General features: G+C 41.6%; 1 protein-coding gene across 2 annotated transcripts in view; it reads right to left on the bottom strand.

The window, feature by feature from the left end:
* Positions 1 to 23,487, bottom strand: part of LOC106973462 (cytochrome P450 4B1) — a 60,607-nt gene that overhangs the window by 31,825 nt on the left and 5,295 nt on the right. Inside the window, exon 1 of one of the 2 annotated variants that reach the window (XM_053213721.1) lies at positions 12,710 to 12,754. The exons of the other annotated variant lie outside the window; for it this stretch is intronic. Coding sequence (XP_053069696.1) covers positions 12,710 to 12,739 — 30 coding nt within the window. The 5' untranslated portion in view covers positions 12,740 to 12,754. Of the gene's footprint in view, positions 1 to 12,709; positions 12,755 to 23,487 lie in introns of those variants that run through there. 2 annotated transcript variants of the gene reach the window in all.

Genomic DNA, 23,487 nt, shown 5'->3' with positions numbered 1-23,487 from the left:
TGCACTCAGGTGGGGTGCAGGGGTGACTGGGAGGGAGGTGGACCTGGAGAGGCTGGTGGTTGAAAATGAGGGAAGACATGGCAGCCACCCTCATGAGTTGGCAATAAGGGTGAGACAGCAGCATGTACAGCTCAGGGTATGCCCTCAAGATCAGACACCCCAAGCACCATACTCCCCACAATTGCAGTGACTACTAGAACTTGACATACACCTGGCAGAAGAAATTAGGAAACCCTGTAGTGACAGAAACATGTTTCTGGTGCCTGTAGGGAGGGTGTCGGAAGAAGAAAAGCTTAAATGTGGAGACAGAACATTTCATTTCTTGCAGCCTTACATTTACGGACTAAGAATCCAACTGTTGGATGGTTCCCCATATGAAAACCAGAATTACTGCAGCTGAAGAGGTACAGGAAGACTGAGGGCAGAAGAAGAAAGAAAGGCCAGAGATGACAGGAGAGAGCTTTGGCTGAAAGGTGGACAGGACCAGCAAGAATCCCCTGTGGTGTGGAGTGCCTGTAAACTTGCACTGAAGTAAGTGTAACACTCAAATTTATGTTCTCATCTGTCTTGGTCTTTCCTGCAGCTCCCCTCTGTGGCCCCAAATTGTCAGTCTCACCTACTACAGACGCTAGCCTTGCATTAGTGATGCTTTGTCAAGATGAAGAAGGAGAGGCAACGGTGTGTATGCAACCAAGCACCAAGAAAGAGCATGGTCTTGCCAGGACATATGGTGGATGTGGCCAGCTGGCGCTGAGGCTGGGGTCTTCTCAAAGTTTCCCTCACTCGCATGTCACCCACAGGTCACCTGGGATGTCAGCTGAGGCTGTTGGCCAGAAACATACACATGGCCTCTCCATGTGGCCTGGGCTCCCTCATGGAACGACAGCTGAGTTCCAAAAGCAAGTGGCCAGAGAGAGAGCTTGACAGAAGCTCTATCACCTTGTATGATTTTGACTCGGGAATCGGGTAGCATCACTTTTGCCTCATTCTGTTTATTAAAAGCAGATCACAGAGGTTGGCCCACACTCAAGTGGAGGGGATTAGACTCAACTTCTTTTTTTTTTAAGTTTGTTTGTTTGTTGAGAAAGAGAGAGCGAGCAGGAGGGGCAAAGAGAGAAGGAGAGAGACAGAGTCCCAAGCAGGCTCCGCACTGTCAGTGCAGAGTCTGATGCACAGCTTGAACTCAAGAAACGTGAGATCATGACCTGAGCAGAAATCAAGAGCTGGACACTTAATCAACTGAGCCACCAGGGTGCCCCTAGATTCAGCTTCTTGATAGGAAGAGTATTAGAGAATTGGCAGACATGCTTAAAACCACCACAAAGACCAAAAGGTGACCAAGAGAAACACAAGTCCCTGAGAATCTCTGAAAATATTGATTGTGAGGGTCACACTAGTTTCCCCACCATGGTGGAAATGGGTCTCAGATGATTCTATTTGAGTAGCAAAGAGCAGGATGACCTGAGAGGCTAGAGGACTTTGGGCAACCAGTTTGCCTGACTGCCAGTGTGCCTCAGAAGCACACTCACTGCCCTCTGCCCCTGGGCATTGGACTATGCAGGTGAATGAGTAACCTACTATAATTGGAACCATTCAGGGTTTCAGTTTCCAGGGTGGGCACATGCTTTCTTACACTCTGAAAAGTTTGTAAAATGCATGATGCTCAAAGGAGCATTGCTACAAGAGAGGGTACAACACTTTTCATAAATGGAAATGAGCATCTGGAATGGACTTTGGGACTGACCAGGTCTCCTCTGGACACACCCAGAAGTGGGCAATTGTTCCTCCAGTGATCAAAACTCTCAAACTAAACCAGGCAGCTAAAATCAGTATAGATATATTGAAAAATTAATCCCTCTACAGCAGTTAGTGTCTAATAATAAAACAATCAGACCTGTGTATTGCAAACATGTCTGTGAGTGGGAGGAGGACAAGACAAGGGCAGAAAATGTGAATCAGTTTCTGCCAAAAGGAAACAAAAAAAAGAAAAAATCCCAGGGCCCCCCAGCTCCCATTGCCTCTGAGGACCCTCCCTTGGGAGAGGCTCAGCTCCTGACAGTAAATCGTTCACCTTCTTCCCTGCAGCAAGTCCAGAAGAGGAGGAATTACTTCTGCTTAGTCATTGTTGCCACTTCCCTGAGAGAATGGAAGTCCCAGAACACACGCATATTACTCAACCTGTCCACTTTCACTCTCTCCCATCTCTAGCCTCACCTTCTCCCTTGCCCTCTCTCCTGATAAGCGACAACAGGGAATGGATAATGTGGAGGCCAGGAGCTACACAGAGACTTTGTAAAGACCATGGGCAGACTTCTGGAGAGGGAAGTGGCTGGGGAGAAGGGAGAAGGGAATGTTCCTCAAAGCACAACTCAAAGATAGGCTTTCCCTCTGGCCATGGTGGGGTGTGGTGGGGGATATGCCCTACCTGTGGAAGGGTACCTGGAGGAAGGGGCAACCTGACTAGCAAGGACAATGAAGCCAGCTCTTTCTTCATGCCACTTGGTACAGTTTTCCCAAAACCTCAGAGAAGATTGGAGCAGCAGGAACTAAAAGCCACGGACCTGAGCAGTGAAGCCATCTGAGATCATGTTCATACATTCAACAGACACCCATTAAGGTACTACTATGTGCTGGACCCAGTGCTGAGGGCTGGGGACACAGCTATCTCAGACATGGTGCTTGGGGTCAATGGGAGAGACACAGAATTAGGGCAGTCACGTGTTTTTGGTGCTGGAACATGAGGAGGAGAGGAGGAATTTGTTTTAGCTGGGGTGGAAAGAGAGGTCATGGAAGCCTTCCCAGGGAAGGGTCACTAGACCTGAGTCTGGAAAGATAAACAAGCATTCCCTAGCAGAGGAAGTAATGTGGGTAGCCAAGACCACAGAGGTGGGGGATAGCTGAGGCACTAGGTGTGAGGATGGGGTAGACTGAAGGAAGACCCTAGAGAAGCAGGCCAGGCCCAGACCATGCCCAGCATTGCAGAATTTGGAGGAATTGGAGCTTTACCCTATAGAGGCCATGGGAGTGCTGGAAGGCTTGAAAGGAAGTGAGGCATTGGCAGTGAGGCCCACTGTGGCTATGATGTGGGGATCAGTGTGAAGAGGTGGAAAGGTGTGGAGGGTGGGAGATCAGTGGGGAGGGCTGACAAGAGATGGTGGAGGCTTATACTAGGGCAGGGGCTATTCAGGAACACCTGGATGCAGGACTAGCAGCAGCAAGACCAGGATAATTGACAAGGCCAGAGGCCAGTGGTCAGGATCCATCTGTCCAGTGTCCCAGATACTAACCCCAAGCATCTGGTTCCAATCCCAATCCCAGATTTGAATGGAAAGAAAATGTGGTATTGTAATATATAATAACATATATATGTTAGAAATATATATGTTATATATAGAAATGTATATATAAATTTATATATAAATATATAAAATATATATAAATGTATTTTAGAAATATATGTTATATACAGACATATAAATACGTAAACATACACACACACACACACACACACACACGCACATATAAAGATATATATATATATCTTCCCTTGGTTCCTGGCACAGAGCTCCTAAAACTCTTGTAAAACCTAAGAACACTAAGAGCATCTTTTGTTCTAATATTTGTCTTTGACCCTGGTTTTGAACACAGGGCTCCTGAAATCCTTATAATTTCCTGGGTGATGGAAGTGTCTTTCATTCCAACAAGGCAACTCTGGGTGTATCCTGGATAGCTCCTAGATGAGGGCTAATCACCAGAAAAACAAAGCCATAATTAGAAGCTTGGAATTTTCAACCATACTTCCCATTCTCTTAAGAAGGGCAAAGGGCTACAAATGGACTTAATGATTTATCATTAAGATGCCTCACTAAAGATAAACCCTCATTAAAATCCCAAAAGTACAGACTTCAGAGAGCTTTCAGGTGGGCAAACACATCCACACCAGGAAAACAAAAACTCCTGTGCTCAGGACCCTATGTATCTTTTCATCTGGATGTTTGTCTGCATCCTTCATCATATCCTTTTATAATGTACCAATAAACCTAATTAAACTGTTTTCCTGAGTCTGTGAGCCACTCTAGCAAACTAATCGAATGCAAGGAGGATTTCACTGGAATTTTTGATCCATATATAGCCAACTGGTCAGAAGCACAGGTGACAAACTGAACTTGTGACCAGTGTCAGGGGAGGTGGGGGCACTTGTAAGACGGAGCCCTTAACCTGTGGGATCAAACACTATTTCCAGGAAGATAGTGTTAGAATTGACTACAATTGTAGGGCACCCCACTGGTGTCCAGATGATTGCTTGGTGTGGAGAAAAACCTCCCCACATTTGGTGACTGGAAGTGAAGTGTTCTGTGTGGATAGCAAAGAAGAGTCACTGGCAGGAAACATCCAGTAGGAAAGAACCCAGCTTTTCCTGAAAAGATAAAAAGTTGAAGCTTTCTCCTTTTTAGAAATATTGGGGCCAGCTTCAGAAAGAAAAGAGAGATAGAGAGAGGAAGGCATCATGGGAGACACTGGGCAGTGACAGAATCCAGTGGGGGAGACAGGGAGCAGGGTGACTTCCTCCTTGAGCTGGGGATCTGCACTCAACCCTGTGTGGTGTTGACTTGGAGCAGTAGGATGGCTGGGAGGGAGGAGGACCCCTCCTTGACTTCATTCAACAAGTTCATTCAACAGACATTTGTCCTGGGCCTGCTGAGGGAGAGGCACCAATCTTTTGGAAACAGCAGACCTGGTATGCCATTTACTAACTCCATGGCCTCAGGTAAGTAACTTAATCTCTGGGCCAGTTTTCCCATCTGGAAAATGGAAATGATCATGGCAGAACAGCATGGAAGTTTTTGTTGTGTCTCGCATCCATGAAATACAGCCAGATCAACACTAAACCACACTGCACACCTAGAAAACTGATTTGAGGATTAACACAACAATCTGCACAACCTGAACCACAGAACTCAGCAGGTACATGGTGCGGAGAGATGAACTAGGGGAGAAAGAAGCCGCGGATGGCAGGGAGCTGTTTGCATGTATGGAGAGAGGATGGAGACGGGGGTAGGGAAAATATGGGAAAAGCACACCCCCAAAAGCAGCTGAAGAGAAAGTGGAAAAGTGGAAACATCCACAGGGACTGAACTAAAAAGGGAGAAAAGGAGAAAGGAGAGGGTTTAAATTCCATTAAGACTCTATAAGCAGGGGGAGTGCAGAGTCTGAGGCTCCACAGCTCAATACCTGGTGGTGCTCTGGTGGGAAGGGCAAATCCCTTGAAGTCCGGGGGTCTTCAGGCCACACAGAGAGAGGCAGTTCCCCTGCTGGAAGGACATCTGGTAGAGGCTGTGTGGCCCCCGACAGGCAAAGGTTCCAGTGGACCTGGGAGAACAACCACATTCGCTGGTGCTGGAACAAGGTGGTTGGGGGTGAAGCCTGGTACCAGACGCATGTTGTCATTTGCCATAATCTCTGAAACGCTGCTGTGACACAATCGCATGAACTTTTTCTGGGGTGGGCTGGCACCCAGCTGCAGTCTCTGGGCATCAACAGCAGCACAGTCCTGCAAATGTTCCTGGGTGCGGCCGGCACCCAGCCATTACTCAGTGAAACCGTCCCAAAGAGGGGCAGAACAGGTCAAAGCCACAGTCCCTCAGAAATAAGGGGTCGGGAAAAACAGCCACATCTGAGATAAAACTCAGGAGGGAGGTGCTGCCTAGGGCTTGGTCACGAACAGTGTAAAAGCAGGGAGTGGACGGAAGCCAAAGACCAAGGATGGGTGCACTATTGCTGATCAGGGAGAACAGAGTTCTGATAATAGAGACTGAGTAGCTAGATGATGCCATTTTCACTGCTCCTGTACATGCACGTGCACACACACACCTACAAGCACTGCAACAATCTACCACAGTAAGCTAAGCAACGCCATCTAGTGGAGAATGGAGCCATTACAGTAAGCCCCACCCAACTGGGCCAACCTGTCTTCAGGAACACAAGTCTCTCTGCCTGCTTAGTTTATGGACTATAAAGTGCTTCATAGTTTAACTTCTAGGGGAAAACGAAGTAATTTCAATCATATTTCAGTCTGTTCACTGGTCCATCTACTCAATTTTATTTTTTTCTCTTTTTCATTTCTTTCTTTTTCTTGAATACAGAAAGAGAAAAAATTATTTTTATTTTCAATTTTTGTAAATAATATTTTTCTTTAATTTTTTTCTACTATATTTTTACTTTTGTGTAAATTTTTTCAAATTCTATTTTACTTCCATCATTTCACTTTATTCTATTTCAGTGTATTCATTTTTTCAAATTTTCAAACAATTTCCTTTTTCTTTCCCCTTTTTTCTCTAATCTGTCAAGCCCCTTTCAAGACCCAGACCAAAACACACCTAGGATCTACCTTCATTTATTTGATTACGTGTGTGTGTGTGTGTATGTGTGTGTGTTGTTTGAAATCTTTTAATTTTAATTTTTTATTTTAATTTAATTTATTTTATTTCACTCATTAATTCCTTTTCTCATTTCAAAATGATGAAATGAAGGAATTCACCCCCAAAAAAAGAGCACGAAGAAATGACGGCCAGGACTTAACCAACACAGACACAAGCAAGATGTCTGAACCAGAATTTAGAATCACAATAACAAGAACTAGCTGGAGTCAAGAATAGATTAGAATCCCTTTCTGCAGAGCTAAGAGAAGTAAAAGCTAGTCAGGATGAAATTAAAAGAATGCTATAACTGAGCTGCAATCTTGAATGGATGCCACGGCAGCAAGGATAGGTGAGGCAGAACAGAGAATCAGCAATATAGAGGACACATTTATGGAGAATAATGAAGCAGAAAAAAAGAAGGAGACTAAGGCAAAAGAGCATGATTTAAGAATTAAAGAAATCAGTGACTCATTTAAAAGGAACAACATCAGAATCATAGGGGTCCCAGAAGATGAAGTGAGAAAAAAAGGGGTAGAAGGGTTATGTGAGCAAATCATAGCAGAAAACTTTCCTAACCTAAGAAAAGACACAGACATCAAAATCCAGGAAGCACAGAGGACCCCCATTAGATTCAACAAAAACCGACCATCAACGAGGCATATCATAGTCAAATTCACAAAATACTCAGGCAAGGAGAGAATCATGAAAGCAGCAAGGGAAAAAAAGTCCCTAACCTACAAGGGAAGACAGATCAGGTTTGCAGCAGACCTATCCACAAAAACTTGGCAGGCCAGAAAGGAGTGGCAGGATATATTCAATGTGCTGAATCAGAAAAATACGCAGCCAAGAATTCTTTACCCAGCATAGCTGTCATTCAAAAAAATAGAAGGAGAGATCAAAAGTTTCCCAGACAAACAAAAATTAAAGGAGTTCATGACCACTAAACCAGTCTTCCAAGAAATTTTAAGGGGGACTCTCTGACAGGAGAAAAGATGAAAAATACACACATACATACATACATACATACATACATACATACATACATACATAAATACCAAAAGCAACAAAGACTAGAAAGGACCAGAGAACACCACCAGAAACCCCCAACACCACAAGCAACATAATGGCAATAAATTCATGTCTTTCAGTACTCACTCTAAAAGTCAATGGACTAAATGTTCCAATCAAAAGACACAGGGTAACAGAATGGATAAGAAAACAAGTTCCATCTATATGCTGTTTACAGGAGACCCACTTTAGACCTAAAGACACCTTCAGATTGAAAGTAAGGGGATGGAAAACCATCTATCATGCTAATGGTCAACAAAAGAAAGCCAGAGTAGCCATACTTATATCAGACTATCTAGAGTTTAAAATAAAGACTGTAACAAGAGATGAAGGACATTATATCATAACCAAGAAGACCTAACAATTGTAAACATTTATGCTCCAAATGTGCAAGCACCCAAATATATAAATCACTTTACCACAAAAATAAAGAAACTCATTGATAATAATACCATAATAGTAGGGGACTTCATCACCCCACTTACAACAATGGACAGATAATTTAATCAGAAAATCAACAAGGAAACAACGGCTTTGAATGACACACTGGACCAGATGGACTTACCAGATATATTTACAACATTTAATCCTAAAGCAGCAGAATATACATTCTCCTCCAGAGCACATGGAATATTCTCCAGAATAGACCACATACTGGGACACAAATCAGCCCTCAACAAGTACAAAAATATCTAGATCATACCGTGCATATTTTCAGACCACAACGCTATGAAGCTCGAAATCAACCATAAGAAAAAATTTGGAAAGGTAACAAATACTTGGGAGACTGAAGAACATCCTACTAAAGAATGAATGGGCTAACCAAGAAGTTAGGAGGAAATTAAAAACTATATGGAAGCCAATGAAAATAACACCACAACTCCAAACCTCTGGGATGCAGCAAAGACAGTCATAAGAGGAAAGTATATAGCAATCCAGGCCTTCCTAAAGAAGGAAGAAAGGTCTCAGATACACAACCTAATCCTACACCTTAAAGAGCTGGAAAAAGAACAGCAAATAAAACTGAAACCCAGCAGAAGTCAGGAAATAATAAAGATTAGAGCAGAAGTTAATGCTATCGAAACAAACAACAACAACAAAAAACCAGTAGAACAGATCAATGAAACCAGAAGCTGGTTCTTTGAAAGAATTAACAAAATTGATAAACAACTAGCCAGTTTGATCAAGGAGAAAAAGGAAAGGGCCCACATAAATGAAATCAAGAATGAAAGAGGAGAGATCACAGCCAACACAGCAGAAATAAAAACAATAATAAGAGAATATTATGAGCAATTATACACCAATAAAATGGGCAAGCTTGAAGAAATGGACAAATTCCTAGAAATATATACACTACCAAAACTGAAACAGGAAGAAATAGAAAATTTGAACAGACCCATAACCAGTAAGGAAATCGAATTACTAATCAAAAATCTGCCAAAAAACAAGAGTCCAGAGCCAGATGGCTTTCCAGGGGAATTCTACCAAACATTTAAGGAAGAGTTAACATCTATTCTCTTAAAGCTGTTCCAAAAAATAGAAATGGAAGGAAAACTTCCAAACTCTTTCCATGAAGCCAGCATTACCTTGATTCCAAAACCAGACAGAGACCCCACTAAAAAGGAGAACTATAGACCAATTTCTCTGATGAACATGGATGCAAAAATCCTCAACAAGATATTAGCCAACCGGATCCAACAATACATTAAAATAATTATTGGGGTGCCTGGGTGGCTTAGTCGGTTAAGCGTCTGACTTCAGCTCAGGTCATGATCTCTTGGTTTGTGAGTTCAAGCCCCACGTCGGGCTCTGTGCTGACAGCTCAGAGCCTGGAGCCTGCTTCGGATTCTGTGTCTCCCTCTCTCTTTTCTCCTCCCCTGCTCATGCTCTGTCTCTCTGTCTCAAAAATAAATAAAAAACATTTAAAATTTTTTTTTAAAAATTATTCACCACGACCAAGTGGGATTTATACCTGGGATGCAGGGTTGGTTCAATATCCACAAAACAATCAATGTGATTCATCACATCAATAAAAGAAAGGACAAGAACCATATGATCTTCTTGGTAGATGCAAAGGAAACATTTGACAAAATACAGCATCGTTTCTTGATAAAAACCAACAAGAAAGTGGGAATAGAAGGATCATAACTCAGGATCATAAGAGCCATATATGAAAGACCCAATGTTAATATCATCTTCAATGGGAAAAAACTGAGAGATTTCCCCCTAAGGTCAGGAACAAGACAGGGATGTCCACTCTCACCACTGTTACTCAACATAGTATTGGAAGTCTTAGCCTCTGCAATCAGACAACACAAAGAAATAAACAGCATCCAAATCAGCCAGGAGGAGGTCAAATTTTCACTCTTTGCAGATGACATGATACTCTATATGGAAAACCCTAAAGATTCTACCAAAAAACTTCTAGAACTGATTCATGAATTCAGCAAAGTTGAAGGATATAAAATCAACACACAAATCGGTTGCATTCCTATACACCAACAATGAAGCAACAGAAAGAGAAATCAAGGAATCGATCCCATTTACAGTTGCACAAAAAAAAACATAAAATACCTAGGAATACATCTACCCAAAGAGGTGAAAAAATCTATACACTGAAAACTAGAGAAAGCTTATGAAATAAATTGAAGAAGACACAAAGAAATGGAAAAAGATTCCATGCTCCCGGATAGGAAGAACAAGTACTGTTAAAATGTCAATACTACCCAAAGAAATCTACATATTCAATGCAATCCCTATCAAAGTAACACTAGCATTCTTCACAGAGCTAGAACAAATAATCCTAAAATTTGTGTGGAAGCAGAAAAGACCCTGAATACCAAAGCAATCTTGAAAAAGAAAACCAAAGCAGGAGGCATCACAATCCCGGACTTCAAGGTGTATTACAAAGCTGTAATCATCAAGACAGTATGGTACTGGCACAAGAACAGACACTCAGATCAATGGAGCAGAATAGAGAACCCAGAAATGGACCCACAAACGTATGGCCAACTAATCTTTGATAAAGCAGGAAAGAATATCCAGTGGAATAAAGACAGTCTCTTCAGCAAGTGGTGCTGGGAAAACTGGACAGCGACATGCAGAAGAATGAACCTGGACCGCTTTCTTATACCATACACAAAAATAAACTCAAAATGGATGAAAGACCTAAATGTAAGACAGGAAGCCATCAAAATCCTTGAGGAGAAAGCAGGCAAAAACTTCTTGGATCTTGGCTGCAGCAACTTCTTACTCAACACATCTCCGGAGGCAAGGACAACAAAAGCAAAAATGAACTACTGGGACCTCAACAAAATAAAAAGCTTCTGCACAGCGAAGGAAACAATCAGCAAAACTAAAAGGCAACCGACAGATTGGGAGAAGATATTTGCAAATGACATATCATATAAAGGGTTAGCATCCAAAATCTATAAAGAACTTATCAAACTCAACACCCAAAAAAACAAATAATCCAGTGAAGAAATGGGCAAAAGACATAAATAGACCATTCTCCAAGGAAGACATCCAGATGGCCAAACGACACATGAAAAAATGCTCAACATCACTCATCATCAGGGAAATACAAATCAAAACCACAATGAGATACCACCTTACACCTGTCAGAATGGCTAACATTAACAACTCAGGCAACAACAGATGTTGGCGAGGATGTGGAGAAAGACGATCTCTTTTGCATTGTTGGTGACAATGCAAGCTGGTGCAGCCACTCTGGAAAACAGCAGGGAGGTTCCTCAAAAAACTCAAAATAGAACTACACTACGACCCAGCAATTGCACTACTAGGCATTTATCCAAGGGATACAGGTGTGCTGTTTAGAAGGGACACATGCACCCCCATGTTTATAGCAGCACTATCAATAATAGCCAAAGTATGGAAAGAACCCAAATGTCCATCGATGGATGAATGGATAAAGAAAATGTGGTATGTATATACATATATATACAATGGAGTATGACTCGGCAATCAAAAAGAATGAAATCTTGCCATTTGCAACAATGTGGATGGAACTAGACCATATTATGCTAAGTGAAATAAGTCAGAGAAGGACAAATATCATATGATTTCACTCATATGTGTAATTTAAGGAACAAAACAGATGAATGTAGAGGAAGGGAAGCAAAATACGATAAAAACAGAGAGGGAGGCAAACCATAAGAGACTCTTAAATACAGAGAACAAACTGAGAGTTGCTGGAGGGGAGGTGGGTCAGGGGATGGGCTAAGTGGGTGATGGGCATTAAGGAGGGCACTCGTTGGGATCAGCACTGGGTGTTATATGTAGTGATGAATCGCTGGGTTCTACTCCTGCAACCAATACTATACTGTAGGTTAATCACCTTGAATTTAAATAAATAATTTTTTTTGAAGATGGTGGATGTTATCAATGCTGTTATGTAGACATTGTGATAATAATATTGTTTTTCTCCCCTTATTCTATAATAGAGTGAATTGCACTAATTTTCAGATGCTAAATCAACTTTAATTACCAATTTTTTTAATGTTTATTTATTTTTGAGAGAGACAGAGACAGAGCATGAGCGGGGGAGGGGCAGAGGAAAAGGGAGACAGAATCTGGAGCAGGCACCAGGCTCTGAGCAAGCTGTCAGCACAGAGCCTGACATGGGGCCTGAACCCACAAACTGCGAGATAATGACCTGAGCCAAAGTCGGACACTTAACCAACTGAGCCACCCAGGTGCCCCTAAACCAACTTCAATTTCTAAGATGAACTCCTAGTTGTTCATAATATATCCTTTCATGTGTAGCTGGTTATAATTTGCTAGTATTTGTTAGAGATTTTTGCATCTATTTTCATAAGAAAAAGTGAGTAATTTTCTTTCTTTGCAACGTCTTTCTCTTTTTTTAAATATCAGGAGAGTATTGATCTCCAAAGGTAAGTTGGAGAAAGCTCCCTTCCTCTGTTGTATTTGGAATGAGTTTGTGTTGGATTAGTATTATTTCTTCCTTTAATGTTTAATAAAATTCACCAGTGAAGAAATTTAGGCCTGGATTTTCTTCTCCTTTATTATTTTTTGGGAAGAGAGGGAAGAGATTTTAATTACAAATTTAATTTCTTTATGATATAGGGCTCTTCAGGACATCCCTCTTTTTCTTGAGTAATCTTTGCAGTTTGTACTTTTCAAGAAATTTGTCCATTTCTTCTAAATTGTCAAATTTACTGGCATGTTTTTCAAAATATTACCTTATTATCCTTTTCACATCCAAAGGACATGTAGTGATGTTTTTTCTTTCATTCCTGATCTTGATAGTTTGTGTCTTCTCTCTTTTCTCTTGATCAGTCTAAGTACAGATATATCTCATTTTATTGATATTTTCAAGGAACCAGACTTTAGTTTAACTTTTTCTATTGTTTGTTTTCTATTAAATTATTTCCACTCCTATCTTTCTTATTTATTTCCTTGTATTTATTTTAAATTTAATTTGCTCTTTTTTCCTGGTATGTTAAGGTATATATTTATATAATTAATTTTCAACTTTTCTTCTTTTTTCTTTTTTTTTAATTTTTAAACATTTATCTATTTTTTGAGAGACAGAGCATAAGCAAGGGAGGGGCAGAGAGAGAGAGAGAGAGTCACAGATTCTGAAGGAGGCTCCAGGCTCTGAGCTGTCAGCACAAAGCTTGACACAGAGCTCAAACCCATGAACCATGAGATCACTACCTGAGCTGAAGTCAGATGCTTAACCAACTGAGCCACCCAGGTGCCCCAACTTTTTTTTTTTTCTAACATAAGAATCTGAATTGTAAATTTTCTTCTATGTTATATTAACCACAACCCTCAAATTTTGATATCCTTTGTTCTCTTTTCCTGCCTTTCTTTAGGTAGAGTTTTTGCTTGTTTTTACTATTTCATTATATTTCCACCAGTAGCCTATCAGTGATGCATCTTTTCCCTATGCTTTACAATATTTATCTGTAACTTACCGCAATCTACCTTCAGACAATATATCAATTAATACATATTGAAAGAGACATAATAATATGCTTCTGTCTACCTCCTATCCTTTGTTGTCATACATTTTACTTCTATATATGTCATAAACACCACAATACAATGTTGTTGGGTTTTTTTCTTCATTAAACAGTTAATTTCAAATTTTTTAACTAAGAAAAAAATTCTGTATTTAACTTTCTTGGTGCTCTTCATTCCTTTGTATAGGTCCAAATTTTCAGCTGGTATTATTTTATTTGAACTTGAAGAATTTCCTTTAGCCTTTTTAAAAGTGAAAACTTGTATAAATTCTCTCAGCTTTTGTTTGTCTGAAAATGTCTTTACTTTCCTTCATTTTTGAAGAGTATTTTCACTGATGTATAATTCTAGATTAACATCTTTTTTTCTCATTCTGTTATTTTTTTATGTTTATTTATTTTTAAGAGAGAGAGAGAGAGAGAGAGAGAGAGAGAGAGAGAGAGAGCAAGCGGGGGGAGAGGCAGACAGAGGGAGACACAGAATCTGAAGCAGTCTCCAGGCTTCGAACTGTCAGCATAGAGCTGACATGGGGCTCAAACTCACAAACCACGAGATCATGACCTGAGCCAGAGGCTTAAGTGACTGAGCCACCCAGGAGCCCCATCTCATTCTGCTTTTTAAAGAAATTATTCCTTTGTCTTTTGGCTTCCATTGTTCCTAATGAGAAATCTATGATATTTCTTATCTTTATTCCCCTGTATATAATACGTATCTTCTTTTATGTCTGCCTCAAATATTTTCTCTTTATCACTAGGTTTTTAGTAAATTTGTTATGATGCGCTTTGGTATGGTTTTCTATGTGTTTATTCTAGAGTTTGTTGAGTTTCTTGGGTCTGTTGTTTATAGCCTTCTTGTTTCAAAAACATTTTGGCTACTATTTCTTCAAACATTTTTCTGCCTCTACGCTTTCTGGGATCCTGGTTATCCACATGCAATATCACTGCAGTGTTCCATAGGTAATGAAGCTCTATTCACTTTTTTCCAAGTCTTGTTTTTTTCTTTTTCTGCTACAGGTTGGATATTTTTAATTACTATGTCTTCAAGGTAACTGATGTTTTCTTCTTCATTATCTAATCTGGTTTTTAAGTTACACAATGTCATCTTTAGTTCAGATATTGTACTTGTAAACTCTTAAAGTTCCATTTGGTAACTTCCACTTCTTTCCTCATATGTTCATATTTTCATTTAAATCTCAAATCTCTCTCTCTCTCTCTCTCTCTCTCTCTGTATATACATAATTATATAATATACATATATATTAGCTACTTCAAAGTCTATGTCTGCTAACTCCATCATCTGTTTTATTTCTGGGTCTATTTCTATAGATTAATTTTCTCCTGGTTATAGGTCATATTTTCCTGCTTCCTTCCATGTCTAATCATTTTATTGAATGTCAGACATTGTGAATGTTCCATTGTTGAGGGTCTGAATTTTGTTTCCTTCCTTTAAAGAATGTTGAAGTTTGTTTTGTTTGGGCAGGAATTTAGGTTACTTGAGGGTCAGTTTTGTTCTTTTTAACTTTTATTAAGGTAGCTCTAGAGTACCTTAACTCTGAGACTATGTTAGCTATACTACTATGACCCTTTTGAGGTCTCCACTGAATGCCCAGGTGTTCAACAAATTCTCTCCCCAGTAGCCAGCTGGAATTTTAATGTCTCCCAACCTGGTTCAGCTTATACCTACCCAGTAGTTATTATTTCCCCACACTCATTAAGTTTCACCCTGTGCATGCACAAGTTAGGATTTAGACAAAGACTCAAGAGAGACCCCTACACAGATTTCTAGAACTTTTTTCTGGATAGGTCCTTCCTCTCAGGTACTCTACTCCTAGAAACTCTTCTTGAGTTTTCTCTCGCTGCTCTGCCAGAAAGTGCCATCAGGCATAAAGCTAGGGTAATCGTTAGGCTCACCTTGTTTGTTTTCCTTCTTTCATGGATCATAGTTCTGTGCTAGCATCGTCCAATGTCTGAACAGTTGTTTCATATACTTGTCCAATTTTCTAGTTGCTTATGCAGGAGGGAAAGCCCAGTACAATTTACTCAGTCATGTTCCATGTTACTTCATTGAAATGTTACTTCAAAAGTTGCAATCACTCCAACAATACTCCCTGTCCTCCTTTCCTGCTTCATTTTTCTCCTTAGTACTCAGCATCCAACACTATCTATTTTTGCATTATTTTGCATTATTCTGAATTATTTCCCTTAATTAAAATCCAGGCAGGCAGAGATTTTTTGTGTATTTTGTTACAGCTGTAACAAGCACAAAGATAAGTTGTAGCTCAGGCACAAAGGTAAGTTTTTACAATACATTAAGGACTCAATAAATATGTAATAGATGGATGAATAGATGAAGTTTCAAAAACTTTCCTAAATGACATCCCTAACCTTTCTGCATCTTGTATCATGGTGCTGATACACCTTTATTACTTATGTGTCTGTTTCTCTTCTTCTCTCTCTGTCTCTTTCTCTCTCTCTTTCACTCTGTGTGTGTGTCTCTGTCTCTTCTTACACACACACACACACACACACACACACACACACACACACATACACACCCAGGAGTTCTTAAATAACAGGAAAATGATTTTGTCTATCTGTGTGTTCCCACCTCCCAACACAGGGCTGGTCACAGGAGAGTTACCATTTATATGAGTGGAAATTGTCCACATCTTAAAGGTGAAGTTTTCTAGAAAACCAGAAGAGGGCAGTACAAGGCCATGCATGTCTTTATTGTGTCCCAGTGCATCTTCTCTAAGTAGGAATTGGTCTCAGATGGAGCTGGACTTTCAGTCTTAGGCTTAGACACACAGAGCTAGTGCTATTCTCTTAGAAAAGGACTCAGGAGGGCCCAGGAAGCCTCCCTTAAGTTGTTCTGTCACACGGCTTTGCTGATTCAGCCTCTCCCACCATTTACTCCTTCATCCATAAACACCCAGCCTTGACTGATGAAGCAGACACACACACACACACACACACACACACACACACACACACACAGTTCTTCTTTGCAAAAGAGACTTCCTTTCATGATCCCATCACCTCCTCTCCCAGCCTGTGCTATTTAAGTTTCATGGTTAAAATGGGATTTCTCAAAGGTCTGTTTCCTGGCTTCCCTGTTTACTTAATGCACTTTGCAAATTCCCTTGAAGCTTTTAATACACGCCATTTAAATTTAATCCTTACCACAAGCACTGCCAGGAGGTAAGCTTTGTTAGTTCCAATTTATAGATGAGGAAACAGGCTCAGAGAAGAAAAGGAACTTGCCTAAGGTCACACAGCTGGTGGGTGAAAAGGGTGAGACCTGCACCCAGATGTGCTAGTCCAGGGCTCCTGTGGTCACTTGCAGCCCCTTCTCCAGCTCAAGCTCCAGGGGAAGAGGGCAAGTGGGCTGGAGGCCACAGTGCATGCTCTTTCTTCTCAGGATTATTGTTCTCATCCCAAAATAAGCTCAGTCACTCCAGACTTGCTCCCCCCCCCCCACCTACTTCCAGTATAAACCTCCTCTGTGGTATTTACCCCCAGGGCCATTGCCTGCTTCCTGGAAACTCTTGCAGGGCAGAGCATGGATATTATTGGTGTATTCCAGAGCTTCACACAGCCCCCTGCAAGGGCTCCCTCAGACCAGGGTTGCTGGATGGATAAAGTAACCAAAAAGAAGGACAATGCCTAGAAACTCTTTAGAGTTTCATCTACTTCCCCCATAATTTAATCCAGCAAATAGTCCCTGAGGTCCTCCCAGTACGGGGCCCTGTGCTGGGGGCTAAAGACAGTTGACGGATGGGGAAACTGAGGCTACGACACAGCCGAGGCACAAAAACTTGCAGCAACTGAGAGGAGGCTGGGCCCAGAATAGAAGGAGAATCCCAGTGGGGGCAGCTCTCACCCCTGCCCATAATAATGCTGGGAACCAGTTGCTGTTTCCGGCTGCCTGGGACCCACTGGGAGAGAAACAATTGTTTAGCTTGGAGCCTGGCCCCTTTCCTACCACCCAATCTTTCCCTTTCCCATTGTCCTTAGGCCTCTCATCAGGGTACAGGATACAGCTGCTGGCAAAGCAAGGAAAAGAATGGGAAAAGGGTTGGGGGAAGCAGATGAAGCCATCCCAGGAGAGGACAGACCCTTACTGGTGGTCCCTTCCCAGATGAGCTGCAGACAAAGGCCTCAGGCTGCGGGCTCCCTGGGTGAACAAGTTGGGCTTCAGAGGCAAACAGATCCAGATTCAGGCCCCAGCATCTGCCCCTGACGTACGGTGCCTCTTTTTCTGAGCATCGATTTCCTTCTCAGAGCATGGTAAGGTGCTTGCCTAGTGAGGATTGGCTTATTGTGGTGAGGATTAACACCAAAATGCCTGATACCTAAGTATTTCTAAATGTTCGTTTATCTTCCCTCCCCCCACTTTGATTATAGCAAACCACCAAGAAATATGATGATGGCAGAGAGGCTTCTTATAGCAGATGGAAGCAGCACATTCGATTAGGTAAATGACGATGTATTTTATTACCAAGTCATCATTAAAATCAAATTTTAGGGGCACCTGAGTGGCTCAGTCGGTTAAGCGTCCAACTTAGGCTCAGGTCATGATCTTACAGTTTGTGGGTTCGAGCCCCACATTGGGGTCTGTACTACAGCTCAGAGCCTGGAGCCTGTTTCAGATTCTGTGTCTCTGTCTCTCCCGGCCCCTCCCCCGCTCGTTCTCCCTCTCTCTCTCTCTCTCTCTCTCAAGAATAAACAAACATTAAAAAGTTTTTAATCAAAATTTAAAATCTGTAGTAAATCACATTTAATAATTAATAATGACATTAATGGAATAGCTGACATTTATCGAGACATTTATTGACATTTCCTATGGGATAGGCACATTACTTGCTCACAGCTACCCTGTAAGCTGGGTATTATCAGGGCCAGCTTCATGGATGTGTGAGTAGTGCAGTTACACAGAGCCCTCCACTCAGAAGGGCACTCATAACTGGGGTTTAATGCTCTGTGGCTACCATCTTATAATTCTTAATAATTTTAACTTTGAATTTGTGTTTTGTAAGTGAAGTCCAATGAAATAATGGAGCACGCTCTGGGGACTTGGAAACTCAGCTGACATATAGCTCTGCCTCTCATTGTCTCCCTGCCTCACCCTCCCCAGAATGGGTTCTTGGCTGCCTGCTCCCTGGCCTCTGTCCCAGGCAGGGGCTTGGATTCAGGCATAGGGAAAATTGGGTTGAGGATGCCTGCCAAGTCATGAGGCAGGGCCCCATAACCCTGTGAGTATCCCCATGCCCAAAGGACTGCAACTTTAAATAGTGAATAATAAACAGGTTGAGTGCAAAATCACAGAAGCAAGAAAAAAGGCTTTTTTTCCTGCTTTTTGAACAAGGAGCCCTGCATTTTCACTTGCACTGGGTCCCCCAAATTATGTAGTTGGTCTTGGGTACTATTACTACCACCATTTCACAAAAGTGGAGGTTCACAGAGGCTCAGTAATTCCCCTGAGATCACACAGCTACCAAGTGGCAGAGTTCAGGCGCGGACTTGGATCCCAGAGGAAAGGATTCATCTGAGATCTCAAAGAGCCACAACCCAAGAATTAGAAGCCCTGGATCTGATTTCTGACCATGATGTTGGGCAAGTTTGCCCCCACTCTGTGCCTCAGTTTTCCCAAGTGATAGTGCTCTGTGGAATTTTCCCAAGGTAGCAGAGGGTCTCAAGATTTGGCTTTGCACCTATACAGGTTGAGATTTTGAGCACGGGAATGTCATCTCTGCCCACCTTCCCCACAGAGATGCTAGGAGGATTTAGCAGGCATCACTTGTCCTACATGACATTTCACAGCATATAAAGCACTTTCATGCCACTCCCTCCCCAGAAAGCTGGGCAAGGAATATTCTTATTACCAGTTTACAGACAGGGAAGTTGAAGCATCTGACCCACAGAGTGATTTAGTCAAGTTCACACTGCATTTCAGGCAAGTTTTGGAAGGGTTATAAGGGTTCCACAGATATATGTACATCCCCAAATGAAAAGATGGGTCACAACATTGGTGAGTCTGGTGTGGGAGCACACCATGGGCTTCTCAGTGCAGGAACACTTGCTCTGAGAAGGTTGGCTTCACCTCTGGTCTTAACAGTCCCAGGTATGAAGGAGGAGGCCAGAGAGGCACCAAGAGCTCCTGAGAGAAGACACCTGACCAGCAACTTTCAAAGGTCCTGGGAATCCTTTGGGATGTTTACCCAACACAGGAGGGCTGTTATCCACAGATCAACAGACAAACAGACAGACAGAGGGGCTAAATGACAGACTGAGCAGAAGTATCCCCTTAGCTCTCAGCTCCACTCCTCAAGTCTCCCCACCCATGACTAGCCCACTGGCAAGTCCTGGGATAGGGCCCCATCTGCAGAGAGGACAGAGTCTGGCTGACCGGAAGTCATTGCAGCTAGGTCATGCATCCTTGGCCCGGCACCACTCCCCTGGATTTCTCAGTCCCTGGTTCCCTGGGTGACGATGTGGCATCTACAACACAGGAGGGCCATGGGAAGGGCTGTCCTAAGCTAGCCACCTGTCTTGCCTGGGGACTCTCATGACCCCAGAACGTGTTTGTGAAATGCCTCCTGAAGTCAGGACCCTTTCCTGCCTGTCCCCAGACCTTCAGGAAGGTGCTAGTGCAGAGTTTTCCAATAAAACTTCCTATAGAGATGGAAATGTTCTATGCTGCCCAATAGCCACTAGCCACATATGGCTATGGGACACAGTGGCCAGTGAGACTAAGAAACTAACTTAAACTTTTTATTTAATTTTAATTAAGTTAAATGTCAACTTTAAATTGCCATGTGTAGCTAGTGGCTACCATACTGAGCAGCGCAGTTCTAGAAAAAAAAGGAGATAATAAAAACAGAATAACTGCACCATAATTGGGGCTTCAAAAGCCCTTTCACAAGCACCTTATCTGGGCTAGACAAATGAGAGGAGAGTAGTATCTTAACTGTCCTGTGAAACAAATGTTAATCCCCATTTTGCAGAGGAGAAAACTAAGGCTCAGAGAATTTTTTAAATGTTTTTATTTATTTATTTTTGACAGAGAGAGTGTGTGTGCAGGAGGAGCACAGAGAGAGGAAGACCGAGAATCCCAGGCAGGCTCCGTGCTGTCAGCACAGACCCCAAGGCGGGGCTTGAAGCCATGAACCGTGAGATCGTGACTGAGCCAAAACCAAGAGCCCAACGCTCAACCAACTGAAAGCTCAGAGAATTTAAATGGCTTCCGTGTTGACAGAGCTAGTACTACAAGCATGACTTCATCCCATATCTCTTGATTCCAAAACTCTATTAGTACCTGTATTCAACCCTGCCCACTTCTGTAAACATTACATATTTATTGGCTCATTATTATTAGATGCCTAGCTCTGGGCTAGACACATACAGACAAATAAGAGACAGGCCTAGGCTTTGGAGGGGGTATCCCAGACAAAGATGAATAATTACCACAATAATATGGGGGTATAAAAATTACTTCAAGTGACTTTTTTCCAATTAGTTCAAAGCACTTTGCTTTAAAAACCACCTACATTTGATAGCTTTCAGATTTATATTTCAGGCCCCAGCCTCTGCCCAGAACTCCAGATGAATACAGACATACTTCATCTTATTGTGTTTTGTTTTATTGCACTTCGCAGATAAGTGCATTTTTTTTTTTAATTGAAGGTTTGTGGCAACCACGGGTCAAGCAAGTCTACTAGCACCATTTTCCCCACAGCATTTGTTTACTTCGTGTCTCTGCATCACACTTAGGTGATCCTCACAATATTTCAAACTTTGTCATTATTATATTTGTTATGGTGATCCATGAGCAGTGAGTATAATCACTGAAAGCTCAGATGATGATTAACATTTTTTTAGCAATAAAGTATTTTTAATCAAAGTATAGATTGTTTTTTTAGACATAATGCTATTGCGCACTTAGTAGATGACAGTATAGTGTAAACATAACTTTCATTTATTTATTAATTTTTTTTTTATTTCTTTTTGAGAGAGAGAGAGAGAGAGATAACACGAGCGGGGAAGGGGCAGAGAGAGGGAGACAGAGAATCCCACGCAGGTTCTGCGCCATCAGAGCAGAGCTCAATGTGGGGCTGAAACTCACGAACTGTGAGATCATGACCTGAGCTGAAATCAACAGTCGGCTTAACCGACTGAGCCATCCACCCTAGCCATAACTTTTATATGCACAGGGAAACCAAAAAATTCATTTGACTCACTTCACTGAGATATTCACTTTATTGTAGTGGTCTAGAACTGAGCCTGCAGTATCTCCAAGGTGGGCCTATATAACAAGCAGTTCATTTGAATGTTGAATTGGCTTCTCAAGTTTGCCCCAAACTGCTTTTCCCGATCTCAGCAATCTTTCTTTCCTTTGTTCCACACTAAGATTGTGGAGTCATCTATTATTCCTCTTTTGTTTTCATACCTTTTGTGTAACCCATCAGCAAATATCGTTAGCTCTGTCCTCAAAAAGCCAGAGTGATATTTTCAAAATCTAAGCCAGAACATGACTTTTCTTAGTTTTTTTTTTCATTTATTTTAATGTTTATTTATTTTTGAAAGACAGAGAGACAGAGCACAAGCAGAGAGAAAAAGAGATACAGAATCCGAAGCAGGCTCCAGGCTCTGAGCTGTCTGCACAGAGACCAACATGGGGCTCAAACCGTGAGATCATGACCTGAGCCAAAGTTGGCTGCTTAACTGACTGAGCCACCCAGACGCCCCTCCTCTTAGTTTTTAAAATCAAAAACAAATGGAGACCTGCCTTGAAAATTCCCTGAGCATACAAAACCAGTTTAATTCTACAAACAAAGCTTAATTTAACTTTAAGTTAGCAAGACTAACTTGACCTGAGTTGTTTTTTGCTTTTGCCTCTGGAAATCATAAGCAAAATTCACCTTTTCCCAAGGTTGATATGAGGTAGCCACTGGCCACCTCCCTATCATTTAAGAAAAGTTTAATGTTATAACAAATCCCTGTGAACAGTCTCTGCTTTCTTACTATATAAGCAGCTTTATAACAACATAACCTTGAGCCTCATTCCATATTTTGGTTTGAGTGCTCTTGGTTTGCAAACTGTCTTTTTGGTGTGTGTATAACACACCTATGACCCATTGGTTTTCCTTCCATTATTTTTGAACTTTTGACATTTCATGTCATCAGAAGTGGAGCCCAAAGAAGACCTCTAACAATTTTGAAACCGGTGAGCCAGCAGGTGCTGGTACCCACAGAGCCCACTGAGCTCACTACTTCCTCATCCACCCTGGAGTTTGAGGGTAAGTCTATCTTGGATCCAAACTCCACTCTCTGTGTTTTGAGCCCTGCAACTTTATTGTGCATACCTGCATTTGATTTGTTGAAGCTTCTTGGTCAGTCACCCTATTGTGTTCAGAAGTGGGGAGGAGGGGAATACACGATTCCCTCTGTTTTGGAACAAATATTGGAAAATACGGCACCTCATAGTTAGGATGTCTTATGAAATCTAAAGCAAAGATGATTTCCCCCTGATCTATGAGCCACGATCTTGAGCCATTTTGGAAAATGGCTGAACTTTTGGAATCATTGTGAAATCTTTCACTTAGATAAGTCCACCTTAAGGGGATACCCTTAAAAGAGATGATTCCAAACCCCTCAGAGACAGTAAAATGCATTTAATGATATGTAGAAGCTTCTAAATGACAAAGACTCTGAAAACAGCTATAAAAGGATTCTCACAGCATGCAAATAAAAAATCTTTAGTAAAAACTCTTTGGCCATCTGAGCAGATAGCCTTAACTTAGTCCAGCTGCCAGAAACACAATTTCGATCCAACTATTCTTTTGAGTTCTGTACCTGAGACATGGTTAAAATATTTTTTTAAAAGTTGTAAGATCTCTGTGTCTGCCTGTATGTTCATGTATGTCCATGTATGTATGTGATATGTTTCTATCTCCAGGTGATACTGCCAAAATTAATTTGTAAAGAGCTCT

This window comes from Acinonyx jubatus, chromosome C1 (genome assembly GCF_027475565.1).
Source record: "Acinonyx jubatus isolate Ajub_Pintada_27869175 chromosome C1, VMU_Ajub_asm_v1.0, whole genome shotgun sequence".
Lineage (NCBI taxonomy): Eukaryota > Metazoa > Chordata > Mammalia > Carnivora > Felidae > Acinonyx > Acinonyx jubatus.
Note: the sequence above shows the minus strand (reverse complement) of the source record. Positions and strands in the feature narration are given on the sequence as shown.